General features: G+C 49.0%; 1 protein-coding gene across 1 annotated transcript in view; it reads left to right on the forward strand.

The window, feature by feature from the left end:
- The window catches only part of SH3BGR (SH3 domain binding glutamate rich protein), a 30,364-nt gene extending 21,729 nt beyond the window's left edge, over positions 1-8,635 (forward strand). Inside the window, exons 4-7 of the mRNA XM_079762335.1 lie at positions 2,048-2,122; positions 3,177-3,269; positions 4,389-4,547; positions 7,388-8,635. Of these exons, the coding sequence (XP_079618461.1) occupies positions 2,048-2,122; positions 3,177-3,269; positions 4,389-4,514 (294 nt within the window). The 3' untranslated portion in view covers positions 4,515-4,547; positions 7,388-8,635. The remainder of the gene's footprint in view (positions 1-2,047; positions 2,123-3,176; positions 3,270-4,388; positions 4,548-7,387) is intronic.
- The last annotated feature ends 5,661 nt before the right edge of the window (positions 8,636-14,296 follow it).

Consider the following 14,296-nt stretch of genomic DNA (forward strand, 5'->3'; position numbering starts at 1 on the left):
GGTCTCAAAGTTCTTTAAGTGATGCCATCAGAAGCCTGTGCCCCTACGCACATGGCATGTAACCTTTTTCTGTGGGGCTCTGAGCAGTCATTCTACACGGAAGAGGAACCATACTGGCCTGTGGCCGATTGCAAACGCTTTTAGGGAAGCATCGAATTCAGACACGCTAAAGAATATACCCATGGACGACAAAAGGCCTACAATGACTGTGGTTAATTTATTAGTGGTAATTTTCAGATGTGAAAGTCTTGATGAGAATTATAACAAGATGAATGCACCTGACAAGAAATTGGTTTTTCCCTCCATGTGGCATGCAAAACAACAAAAAAAAGTTAATCCAAGAAAGTTTTAGAAAATTATCTACGTACGTAATCACAAAGGCTATAAAAAAAAGACAGCAACAATTATATTTTATTTGTAAAAATGGATGAATATAGGAAAATGTTAATTTTCTAGAGACATACTATACTGCAAATAGCCAAAGAATGTGTACCATGCAATGTACCATGAATGCTAAGCATATTCTTACCATATGTGGTGGGGATATATAAAGACTATCAATAATGAGATCTGGTAGGCCTGGTCCGAGTCACCGGTATATTAATAAAGCCATATGCAGATGACGGGAATCCCCAGTTGAAAACCACTGTCCTAGAACATGCTGCCCATATTGAAATAGTTTTGCCACCACTCAAAATTGCTTTCAACAGAAGCGCTAATCCTACCAGAAAACGAGTATCGGAACTTTTGGTTACACGTCAGTTTTGGCTAGATCGAAATGAAAGAAGTCAAGTTATGACCGAGCTAACACTTAAAGCAAATGACTGAAGTTATGACTGAAGCTAACCTGTACCATCATTGTCCAATGTCAGGCAAAGAAGCCCTAGGATCAGTGCCTTTTATGCCTGTTTTAGTCAGGGGAATATGTTAAGATGCCAGTGGAAGCTGTCCAGGTAAGTCTGTGAAGAGATCTCCCCCTAACTGGTAGAGACAAGTTCGGCCATGGCAGGGTTAGAGCATTGCACTTACAGAATGCTGTCTGGTGGACTCTTTCACCCGAGTCATTCCCTGGGCGAGGGGCCTGGAGCAGAAGGTGGGAGGGGCTCCCCAGAAAAGCAGCGGCAGGTAGACCAGGACTACCTGACCGCCTTGTCCCTGCAGCGGCAGCAGCCACAGGGCACGTTGGGTCTTAGCGATTTGGAGCTGGCCCAGCAACTGCAGCAGGAGGAGTGCCAACAGCAACAAGGGGTCCAGCCTGTGCCAGCACGGCCCCGTCGCCACCGGGGAGGGGAGCCCCACTTGGACGTTTGGTGGGAGAGTGGCAGCGGCGGCCCAAGCAAGAGTCTGATTGTGTCTCCCTGTAGCGCTCAGTGCCCAGAGCCTGGTGCCTGGTGCCAGGCTGCCTGCCTCTTCTTTCAGAGGCCCTGGCTATTTTGCTGGCTCTCCCAGGTCAACCCCTGAGACATGCAGGGTAACTTAGTTATGGAGCAGGAAGGAAATGTCAAGGTCAGACTCAGTGACATCCTTGCTCACTCGCTGCAGCCTTCTCTTCCTCCCAGTCACCCAGGGCAACAGTGGGACTGCTGGGGTGAGGCTGCCTGGTTCCCAACCCCCTTTCCCCAGAACATCACGCTAAGACACAGACTCAGGCTCCAGCGGGAGGTCCCTGCCTAGACTGCATCTCCCCTGCTTCCCCCCGACGGGCCGGGTCCTCCTGGCTATCCTGCAGGCCCGTCTCCCTCTGTGTCAGGATTTGGTTTGGGTTTCTATCTTCTTTATTGTAATGCCTTCCTAGGGGTTTGGAAATAACACTTGTCTCATGAGAAAAAAATGGGCAAAACGTTTGTTTGCTTTGTTTACATGCCTTTATTTTCTTGTCTCTAAGGTGTGCGTGGTAGTGACTAGTCTACTGACTGAGGTCTCAGTGCTGCTGCAGAGATAAAATGAGGGATGAAGACAACATAACTGGGAGAGTTAAATGATGTTGAAATGCAAGCTATTATTTCCTCAAAGAAGTTCTCACACACTTTCAATCCGTCTGATGCAGGAGACAAAGCCGCTGGAGGAAGAACCGTCCCTGCCCAATGGCGAGGTCGTGGGCGAGGCGCAGAGCCCCGCAGAGGTAAGAGTTGGTTTCTCGAACCATCTTCCCGCAGACCAGTCTCCTCAGAACGCCAACGTGGTCCTGATCTTTCTGCATCTGTCTGTCCGTTCTCTATCATCCGTCTATCCTTCCGTCCTTCCTCCCATTCCTCCATTATCTGTGTCTGTCTGTCTACCTATCTTACCTTTTTGAATCTCTAAAATGATAAAGCCTCCTTTCCCCATGAACAACACAAAACAAACACTGCCTCGATATGGGACCTTTGGCGCTCTCTCCGTAAACCTTCGGTGGGTAAATGGCGACTCCTCACATGGGAGGTGATTACTCTGCCACGCTCGTGAATCAGATCTGTTGAATCTCACCCAGAGCTCCCATCAGCAGTTTCTTTCTTTCTTTTTTTTTAAAAAAAATATATTTTATTAACTTTTTTACAGAGAGGAAGGGAGAGGGATAGAGAGTTAGAAACATCGATGAGAGAGAAACATCGATCAGCTGCCTCCTGCACACTCCCCATTGGGGATGTGCCTGCAACCAAGGTACATGCCCTTGACGGGAATCGAACCTGGGACCCTTCAATCTGAAGGCCAACGCTCCATCCACTGAGCCAGACCAGTTAGGGCCCATCAGCAGTTTCGATGGGTGGCAACCCTATACCCTAGGACAGCGATTTGGACCGGTGTGCTGCACGAATGTGTAAAACGGGCAATACCTGGCTATCTAGTCAGGGCCACTGACCTCTTTCCCCTTAGATTGACAAGTTACAAAATGACAGCAGCCAACACAAGAGCTGTCTGGTGTGAATGAATCAAAATCATCCTATTTAAAAAAATTAGATTGGTAAAAAATATAACACTTTTTGGTGTGCTGCAGAAGTTTAGTAATGAGTTATGTGGGCCAGGAGGTGAAGAGGTTGAAAATGGCTGTCTGGGAGCCAAGTGGCCTCAAACAGGAGGCCTCCACTGGCTTTGTGTGTGTGCTCTGGGTCCAGATAAAACCCACAGCACGTATGGCCTGGGGGTTCCTTGGGAGCTTGGCTCCGGTCAGTGACACGGTGGGTTTCCTTGACGACCAGGGAACAGAGGAGGCTGGAGAAAGTGGAGAAAATGAGGCACAAAAGGAGGACAAGGAAGACGAGGGCAACCTCGCCGAATCCCAAGAGGAGAAGGTGAGTGTTCGCCTTTGCACCGTGGTCTCACTGGACGCAGCTCTGTTCATGAGCAGTGTGAGCGCCTCCCAGGGGCAGGAGCCTGTCTGGCACACAGGGGTGAGGATGGAGGGGAGGCGCCGGGAGTCTCGCCGGGGAAGAAGCAGGTAATTTTCACCGGACGTGTTAACTGCTGTGGTGGAGGTGGGGACGGGGTAAGAGGAAGTCAGAGGAAGGACCCGAACCCAGGTCTGTAGGTGGGGGGGGGGGGGGGGGGGGCGGGCAGTCTCCACAGGACTTGCGTGGTGTGTGGTGTTGTTAGGCTCAGGTGGGTTCCCTGTAAAACAAGGGGCCTTCTTCCTTGGTCAAGATGCCAAGATGGGTGCCAGCTGCTTGCTGACGGGCTGGGCAGCGTTTGGGAGGCAGGTCGGGGAGGGCTGAGAAGACCTTTGAACTTCTGCCAAAGATGGTCTGGGCTGTAGCTTCAGACCCACAGAGGGGACTTCGGGGCCCCGGACAACCAGGGGGCGTGGGGGGCTAACAGGGCGTGTGGATGGCGCCAGAGGAGGGAAGGAGGAAAGCAGAAGGCCCCCAGCGTCTGGGCACTGTCTCTGGAAGGCCCTGCAGACCCGGGCATCCCGAGAGCACAGCCTGCTTCATGCTTCTGCTCGGTTCTCATCAAGGTCCGTGATTTTAGGCTGTGTTCTCTGCCAACCCAGTCCTCTCCACAAGCTCTAAAGACCTTGGCCGGTTGTGGTCTATCAGTCACCCCACTCAGCTTCCCCACAACCAGTCGGAGGAAGGGTGCACCCTCGGGGGGAGGTCGGTCGAGGTCCTCGAGGGGCTCCGAGCCTGGTCCCCGTGGAGCCTGAGGACCCGGGGAACCAGGTCTGCCCTGATCCCCAGCCGCCAAGGCCAGCTGCCTCCCAGGCCTCTCCTGGCAGCCCTCGGCGTCCCCCACACCACACCTGCCCTCACCCCTGGCCACGGCCACCCAGCAGCCTGCCTCCTGGCCCCCTTCCCTCCAGCGCAGGCTCCCCACCCCGAGGCTCCCCGACCAGCTCCCTTAGGAGAGCCGCACGGTGTCTGCGGACCCTCACCTACTCCTCTCAACAATCAGGTGGTTTTTGTTAAAAACAGGCCGGAGAGGTAACGGAGGAGGGAGCAGGAGGGGACGCAGAGGAAGAGGAAGCTGAAAAAGGAGAAGCAGAAGCAGGAGGAGAAGCAGGAGGAGAAGAAGGAGAAGAAGGAGGAGAAGAGTCTTAGGCCTCTCGTGCCTTATTTCTTCGGCGTTTCCAGGTAGCCGCGGTCCCGGGTGACACTGTTCACTGAGGAGCTCTCTGTGCTCCGCTGAGTGTAGTGGGTTCTAGTGCAGGTCGATGCCTCGCCCCAGGCCTGGGCTGCCCTTCCAGAGCCACAGGGCTGGTGAACTGCGGACCCACCGCTCAGGCACCGGGCACGGAAGCCTACGGTCGAGATGACTGCCAGGAAGAAGTGATCCTTTGAGGAAGAGTTTGTTTTGTTCTTATTTTCTCCTCTTTCTCTGCGTGACCTTCATTTATGCGAAGGTACAGGCAGGGTCCCGTTCCCGGCCTTCTCTTACTGACTCTACTGACCAAACGCTTACCTATTTATAGGGGAATGACAGTGGAGGCCCATGATGATGGCAATGAACTGTAACTTTAACAAACCACAAAGCCGGCTGCTGTTCATGAAAACAAACATGGCTGATAGCTATCTAGTGATAAGAGCTGGATATCAGATATTCACTTATACACATTAACCAGAACACTCATTAAAACACCATGGCGGCGCCTCAGGGCATCTTTGACAAGGGCACTTGCTGCCTTGTAGTTTTAGACTTCTACTGGCCACGAAAAAGAATCCTGTAATGCTTCACAGTTTGGTAAGTGCCACAGAAATATGTTCACAAGACAATGACAGTAGCTAACGACAGTGGATACAAGAACATGGGGGCGATGCTCAAATGTCGTGGGCCATCCAGATAAGAAGGAATGTGTGAACACACCTAAAGATCGTAAGTGCTATAAAAACACCTGGTTTGACAAGTCATACAGCAAATCCCCATGTAAATGTGTAATTATTATTTGACCCTGCAACCAAATTTGAGGCGGCAGTTTGCTTTGGTGCTAGCAGAGTTCTTTTTCACATTTACATTAAAATTAAGAATATTCTTAAGTCTCCTTAATGTCCATATTATGCTTCTACTGACATCATAAGACAGATTTGGGGGCTGTTGAGGTCAGGGGCGCCAGGGAAGGAGAGAGTGAGGGAGGAAGCCTTCAGCCACACAGCAGGTCCCCAGAAGGCTCTCTGAGGAAGCTCAGAGCTGTCTAGGGAAGGGTGGACAAAGGGCTCAGTTGGAGAAGAAACAAGAAATCCCCGGTGCTTCGTAAATATCCGCTAACAAATAACTCCACTCTGTGTGCCAAAGACCAATTTGAATAGCACAGTCCTCCCCTTAGACATGAAAAGCTGACGTAAAATCTTGAAGCTTAATCCATTTTGAGGGAATCTTAGAGCTGGTGAGAGGAGCCATCAGAATTTATGAATGGACCAGGAACGTTTCATCACTCATTTATTTAAATTGCACAGCAAACCTAGCCCATCATCGGTTGTTTTCCCAGGCGGGCTCTTTCATGTCCTGGGCGCATGGATTTCTTCTTCTTTTTTTTTTTTTTTTTTTAATATATTTTATTGATTTTTTACAGAGAGGAAGGGAGAGGGATAGAGAGTTAAAAACATCGATGAGAGAAACATCGATCAGCTGCCTCCTGCACACTCCCCACTGGGGATGTGCCCACAACCAAGGTACATGCCCTTGACCGGAATCGAACCTGGGACCCTTGAGCCAAACCGGTTAGGGTATGGATTTCTACTTGAAGGTCTAATGTTGTCGTTTTGGGCACGAGCCCTTTTATTTTATTTATTTATTTTTCCATCGGTTGTTATTATTGAGAAATCTGTTGTCAGTCTCCTTGGTGCCCTAATCCCATTCTGAGGGATGGGCTGGGACCCATTTTTTCTAAAAAGAATATCAGCAAAGTAACTTTTCAGCAGTTCATCTGAAGAATGGTTGGAAAGGAAAATAGGCTCATATTTGCCCTTATGCAACGCCCCCCCACAAAACCACAAATAACCCCAAACACCAAACAAACCCGCAGTGAAAGACTCGTCGGTACTGTTTAAATCCGTTTCTCGTCACGGATGTCAAGTTCCCTAAGAAGGACGCAGTGCTCACGTGGCACCTGTAACAGAGGCCCTGCGTGTGAACTGGCACAGCCGAGAGCCCTTCACGGAGGCGGCTGGCCTCATAGGCCGATGGCAAAGGAAGCCGCTGCAGCGGTGGCAGCGCACCAGCCAGCTCTTCTGGCGGCTTCTAGTTTGGAATCCAGTCCTCAGCGGTCTGTCCTGAGGTCAAAGTGCCTGACAGTGAAGGAGGGAGTCAGGCAGCTCCCTGCCCCCCACCCCTGACCCCTGCGAGGTTCAGCATCCTCCTTTACAATGCAACCTGGCAACGCAATCCAGCTGCCAAAGACAAGCCCATCTCCTAGCTCATGGGTGTTCCAGGCCTTTTCCTTGAAAAGGTGGTTTTCAGGGAGAGCATGGCAGTGCATGGAACTGTGAGGGAGGCCTTGTTTTGTGTTTGAAATGGATGCTCAGTTGGTGCCCCTGGAGAAGGCCCCTACTTACCTCTGCTTGAGTCTACCTCGGGCCATTTATTATTGGTTGATTGACTGGTTGATTGATTGTAAGTGGAAACAACATTTATTGAGAGATAGATGGACTTCCTGCAGCGGGCAGGGAGGGGGCCAAAGTGGGGTGCCCTCCACAGGCGCTCCATTCATTCTCCATGAAAACACAGCGGGGACACCATCATTGAAGCTGTCGCCTTCCTTAAGGTGTTTGATAGGTGCACATACAGAGGAAGATATAAACCTGGTTGACTTCCCAAGAGAAGCATATAATTTCCTACCTGCACTTGGGAACAAAGGATGAGTAGTGGGTTATGGAATAAAAGGAAAATATTTCCTTGCATGGTAGATAATGAAGATCGTGCGAAACATTCTCTGTCTCCCTTTAACAGTTGTCTCCTTAATGTTCCTCCTTTCTTTTAGAAAACCCCAGTCACGAAGCAACACTTCAGCTGTCTTCCCCCAAACCAGACTCAACAAACGCTTCGGCCTGAAGCCTGTCCACCTCTCAGTACACCTGGGGCTGACCGAGGAATCGGACTATCTGACACGGTTCCGTGTACATGGATCCCTCTTCCTACCATATCAACATGAAGTTCATTGTCAAGACAACACGTGCATACCTTCATGGGCCTGACATTTTGGCCCTTTGCTTAATTTTCTCCTTTTTTTTTTTTTTTTTTTGCTCTGCATGAGTAGACCTTCTTACTAATACCCTGAAAAAGAAAATGATTTCAAAATATAGAATTCCTCTTGGTGCTAGGCCGAGAGTAATAATCTTTGTATGGGCCTTATACTACTTGTCTCAGAATTAGCTTTCGAAATGTAGTGCCTTCCAGAGAACAAGCATACAAATAAAGATGGATAGCAAAGACCTTGACCCGAGGGGCATCGGTTTCTTAGCTTTCGGTCCCTACTGTCTGCCTGAACTCCTGTATCTGTCGCCACCTCCGCATCCTCAGCAGAACTTTCTGTCTGCATCGGGGTGGGTGTTTCCCATTTCACTGATGGTTGGCTCTGCGTTTTCGGATGACACTGATGGTCTCGTTACGTCATGTTCTGTATCACACACTGCTGCGTGCGTCATCTCGGAAGCCTTACCCGGCTGTACCGCGATCGCCCACACGTGTGGGGATAATAGTGAGGACAAACACATTTGCAGCCCAGGGCCCTTCCCACGTTTTTGCGCTGAAGGGCGCGGCTGCTGCTTTCTCTCCTGCCGTTGATTGATGGGCAGCCATGGCTGCTCGTGCCGAGCCGGTCCTGTAATTTTGTCTCCCGATGCCAGAGTGTCTGTTCCCGGAGCTGGTCCAGCCGATGGCTTGCTCACCAGGTAGGCGTGACAGTGTTTCTCTGCCCCACCTCCGTTTGTCATGGATGCTTTCTTTGGGGACGATTTTGTTGACATCCCTCTCTCCTTGGTGAATGTGCTAGTCCTTGTATTTTTCTCGCCACAGACGTTGCTTCTGTCCTGTTGCAATAGCTCGCCTCCTCGCTTTAGGGCGATTTTCTGCTTTAAGGACGATCGTGGCAATTCGACGTGGGGCGGCCATCAGCTTCTCCTGAGTCCGCCGCTGGTTCTGCAGCTGAGCCTGCTTGTGTCACTCGAGGCTGATTTCTCTGGTGGCAGAAGCCGTGGATCCCAGGAACTCTGGAAACCAGCTCTTTTCTGGTTACCCTAGTAACTAAAGGAGGCATGTTGAAGTGAATTAAGCTTATTTTGTTCCAGATAGTTGACGGAGATGGCTTTGAAAGCATTTCTCCCTTTGCTAAAAACAAGATGAGAGACATCAGTGAGACAGAAGTTCCTATAATTAAAAATTAATTTCCATCTGCCCTTCACTGCACTAAATTATGGCCCGCTCAAAGCATGTGCCATTTCGTAGCAACTGCATGCACACGTAGGCCTTATGCTTCTGCTGCTCTTCGGGCCGGCGTTTTGTCTTCTGTGATAGGGTGGGGTGGAGATAGGCTTGTTGATCTTCGCGCTGGTGTTGCTCCTGTTTCTCACATTTGCAAATGAAGAAAGTATTTGTGCTAGTGACAAGCAACAATAACCAGGCCACTGATGTACTTACTTATTATTATTTTTTTCCAGACCACTTATTAAAGTTGGATTATTTTTTTTCTTATATTGTCTTGCTGTCATTGTAAAAGGAACATTCTAGGAGCATATATATTTTTTTAAATTTTATTGATTTTTTACAGAGTGGAAGGGAGAGGGATAGAGAGTTAGAAACATCGATGAGAGAGAAACATCGATCAGCTGCCTCCTGCACACCCCCTACTGAGGATGTGCCCGCAACCAAGGTACATGCCCTTGACCTGAATTGAACCTGGGACCCTTGAGTCCGCAGGCCGACGCTCTATCCATTGAGTCAAACTGGTTAGGGCTAGGAGCATATTTTTATTTATTCACATTTCATTTTCTTTGAAGATGATTGAAATCTACTAAACAATAAGTGATCCCTTTCCCACTCAGTCTTTCCCCCTTGTTTTGGGTTGAGATAATTTGGTAAAAGGACCCAAGGTACATGCTGTGGATGCTTTGTGGTTATCAGTTTTCTCGATTAAAAGTGAAAGGCATAGCCTGGCTGGCGTGGCTCAGGGATTGAGTGTCAACCTACAGAATAAGTGGTCTTGCAGATTTGGTTTAGCCTTCAGTGGCTAGTGGGCCCAGGGGCACTGTGAGGATAGTCCCCAAATATGGACTGTGCAGCATCAAAATATAATGTAAATTGATAAACCACGTGCTTTATCAATATGGAAGTCTCTGGACCCTGAATTATGAATACATAAAAAAGAATAAAGAAAAAACCCAAGCGAAGCAAAATCACCCTGCAGAAAAAGGAACAAGACCATAAAATGGAATAATTATATGATTTACACACAGTTAAATGATGTTTTGAAGCTGATAGAAGTTCTAAGAGTTTGGTTTATAGTCTTCAGGAGGCTGCACATTCGAAGTAACTTTTGTATTTTTTAACTAGAAAAGCAAGTGCACAGAAATGTGAAGGCGTTCTTTTTCCAGCCACTAAACACGTGCTCCCTCTCCGCTCGGCCTTTCCCCTTGTTTCCTGGCATTTTTGGGGGCTGAGGTCGTTTGGTACAAGGACCCGGGATGTGCTCTGTGGCTGCTTTGTGGTTGTCATCAGGTTCTTAGTTTTCTAACTACATGTGAGGGGTATAGAAGGAGGACGAACTGTGCTGCCAGCGAAGGTCCTTGAGGAATATTTAAAACTGTTTTCTTTCCAGAGCAGTGCAACCGTTAACACCTGTGCACGCATTGTAAGCTGAGTGACTCCAGCAAAGTGTAATGATAGAGAACGACCATTAGGTGGAGACAACACACAAGCTGCTTGATAGAGTGTCGTGGCCCCAGAGCCCCCGGCCACATGTGCAAGTGAGGGTGCTGTTTAAACCAGACAGAGGAAAAACTAACACACAAACCCACACACCAGTTGTCAGTTAGTGTATTTTTAAATAAGGTTTTTATCTTATTTTGGATAGAATGCTATGCCTTCTTCAAAGCCATTAAAACCAATGATTGTTTGGACTTCACAGCTTTGCATCACACACAGGAGTCTAATGCAGTCGGCAGCTGATCGCCTACGGACAATTTTGATGATGATGCAGGACCACCTGTAGCCTATGAATGGGTCTAGCTCAAGCATGTCAAACTCAAGGCTAACACAGGCCAAGTAAACAAGGTTTAGGTTTATGTGGGCCGAAAAAACAAAAGCTTCAATTTTCATAGAAACGTAGGTTTATTTTGACAGAGACATGCTGAATACAAAGGGCTGAAATAAATGAATCATCATTAACATAAAATAACAACATTTAAATAAAAATTAATATTTTTTCTTGAACATTAACTTACCAGACACTGAATAACTGCACAAATTAGTAAGCGTAACGCAAATAAACCTATTTTTCTTGTTCTCTGAAAGCGAAATATTTCCTGTTGCGCACACCAAACAAGCCAGTCTAAGACTAATGCCGTGGCAATCGGCTGCTAAAATATTCGCTGCTAGTATTAGCGGAGAGAAATGGTGCATCTGTGCATAAGGCGTGTAAGGGAAATGAATGCAACACGATTATAGTGATCAGTCATTAGCGAATGTTATAGTTCGTTATTAGTAATCATGTATAACAGGATATTGTAAAAATTAAGTCATGAAATTTTTATTAAAACTTTTCTTACATACCGTTATATTGTCTGGGCACAAAAATATTCATTGTGGGCCGCAAGTTTGACACACTTGGTCTAGCTCCTCAGAGCCGTGTAAACAGAACCAGGTTGGCCACGTGGCTGATTGTCATTCTGTTTCAAGCCTTTTAGTCCTCATATCAGATATCTATATATATAAAAGCCTAAGTGACCATTACGATGGAACAACCAAAATGGCTGATCACTATGACATGCACTGACCACCAGGGGGCAGACACTCAATGCAGGAGCTGCCCCCAGCCCGCAGGCCCCGATCACCTGATCAGGCCCCGGGCTGGGACAGGGAACTGGACTCAAGTGGGGAGGGAAGGCCAAGGGGGGGGGGGGGGGGAGGCGGGGAACCTGATTGGCCCTGATTGCTGGCTAGGCCTAGGGACCTGGCCCATGAACGAATTTTGTGCACCAGGTGTCTAGTTTCCAAATATTTGCAAATAGACTCAGGATTCTCACAAAAGTGTTTTATTTTATGGTTGTCTAAGATACTTGGTTATTTGTTTATTTATTTATTTTTACTTCTTTTGGAAGGACTTTCTCGTAAGTGGGAAATTGAGTTGCAAAACCTTGAAAACATATCAGTAGGGCGGGTTGTTCTCCAGAACTCGAAACCCGGAGAAGAGTGTTCAGAGACGAGTGTTCAGAGACGTAGCAATGCTCTCAGGGGTGGGAGATTCGTGTGAGCAGCATGGAGGGGCCGGGGGGTCGGGAATGACCCAGGAGGAACTCGCTCAAGTCCAGCAGGTGGATCTTGTCAGTGCAGGTGCGTGATGCCTTCTCTCACCGGCTCACAGGAGTCAAACTCAGTGTAGGATTGAACATAGACCGCGGTTATTGTGTGTCAGAGTATTTTTATTTGCTAACATTTATCAGGAGCCTGCATGCGTCAGGCTCTGTACTGAGGGCTTCACGTAATCCAATCTATGGCAATCCAACGAGGTGGACCCCAGCCTCATTTTATAGATAGGGAAACTGAGGCAGGGGTGCATTCAGTACGTGGGTCAGGTTCCACAGCCTGGAAATGGCCAAGCTGGGACTCAGATCCACCTGTGTTCCACTCCGAAGCCTGGACCGGCCTTCCCAGCAAACCTTTCCTCCCTGTCCTTGACCAAGGCCTCGCCCCCTGGACAGTGCCTGGCCGGGCAGGGGTCAGTGTGCACCCTGCCCTCAGAGTGCCTCCTCTGGTCCACCTATTCTGTCTTTAGACTTGAAACCTTGGTCAAGACGTTTGGACCCTGGAGTAAGGGGACTTGGACTTCTCAGCTGGGCTGGTTTCTTAGTTGAACCAGGGACTGGTGGGACAGGGGTGGGGGGACTGGTGGAACAGGGGTGTGGGGTGGGGGTGGGGGAGCAGTCCCATTTCCTTCCTTCTCAAGTTCTCAGGCTGCTTGCTGTGGCCACCACCAGTGATAGAGGGAACTGAACCCCCCTTCTAGTGACAATTTACTGAAATGACTCACAGGACTCGGGGAAGCATAATGGCTACAATTACGATCTATTATGTAAGATACAAATGAACAGAGCAAGGTCCAGAGGGTCCTCAAGGTGGGGCCTTTGTCCCTGTGGAGTGGGGTGCGCCACCCTCATGGTACATTGTGTGTTCGGCAACCAGAAAACTCCCCCAAACTCATCTTTCTGAGGTTCTCATCAAGACTTCAATGCGTCGGCAGGATCAATGAAGTCATTGGCTGTGGGTGCCTGAGCTCAATCTCCTGCTCCTCCTGCTCCTCCTTCTCCTCCTGCTCCTCCCGCTCCTCCTTCTCCTCCTGCTCCTCCTGCTCCTCCTGCTCCTCCTTCTCCTCCTGCTCCTCCTGCTCCTCCCGCTCCGCTCCTCCTGCTCCTCCGGCGATGGGGTGGGATGAAGTTGAAAGTTCTAACCTAATCACGCGGTTGGCTTTCCTGGCAGCCGGCTCCCATCCGAAGCTCTCTAGATCCCCCTCCTCACGCGTGGTCTCATGATCCAAAGGGGCTCATTGTAAATAACAAAAGATGGTCCTTCCAAGGACACACCAAGGTCACTAAGAGCTCTGTGCCAGGAACTGGGACCAAGACCAGATATATTTCTTATTATGCGATGACACCCATGTTACATGTATGGTCTGATGAGTTCTGACAATGTGTACATTCATGGAACCAACACCCCAACAAGCTCCAGAACATTCTATCACCCCACAAAGTTCCCTCGTGCTCCTCTGCAGCTGGTCTCTCCCCTCTCCCCCGTCCTCAGGTGATCTCTCCTCTGCCCTCTGACGCTGTAGTGTTCCCTTTCTAGAACTTCTATTGACTCTCTTCTGTCTGGCTCCTCTCCCTCCACAAAATGAATTGGAGATTCACCGCGTTGGCACCTGCCTTGTTCCCTTCACTGCTGAGTAGGACGTCAGAGTTGGTCTATTCATACTTCTGCTGAGGACACCTGAGTCATTTCCAGTTTGGGGCTATTTTGAATACAGACCATGCACACTTGTGGGCAAGTGTTTTGTAGACAAAATGTTTATTTCTGTTGAGTAAATACCAAGCAGTGGAATTTATTTATTTGTTTTTTAATCCTCACCCGAGGTTTTCTTTTTTTAAAAAATATTTTTATTGATGTCAGAGAGGAAGGGAGAGAGAGAGAAAGAAACATCAGTGATGAGAGAGAATCGTTGATCGCCTGCCTCCTGTACTCCCCACACTGGGGATCGAGCCCTCAACCTGGGCATATGCCCTGGCTGGGAATTGAACTGTGACCTCCTGGTTCATAGGTTGACGCTCAACCACTGAGCCATGCTGGATGGGCCCGAGGTTATTTTTCCACTGATTTTTTAGAGAGAGTGGAAGAGAGAAATATTGATGTGAGAGAAACACATCGATTGGTTGCTTCCTTCACGTGCTCGGCCCAGGGCCCAGGCTGGGGAGGAGACTGTCACCGAGGTACATGCCCTTGACAGGAATCCAACCCGGGACCCTTTGGTCTGCAGGCCGATGCTCTATCCACTGAGTAACACCGGCCGGGCCAAGCAGTGGAATTCAGATGGGAGGGTTAGAGGACAGCGTGCATGTGTCATTCATCGTTGGGACCCAGAGCACCGTGCCGTGAGCCCGGGTGTCAATGAATTTCTTGGTTAGAA

Source organism: Cnephaeus nilssonii (genome assembly GCF_951640355.1).
Source record: "Cnephaeus nilssonii genome assembly, chromosome: 3".
NCBI lineage: Eukaryota > Metazoa > Chordata > Mammalia > Chiroptera > Vespertilionidae > Cnephaeus > Cnephaeus nilssonii.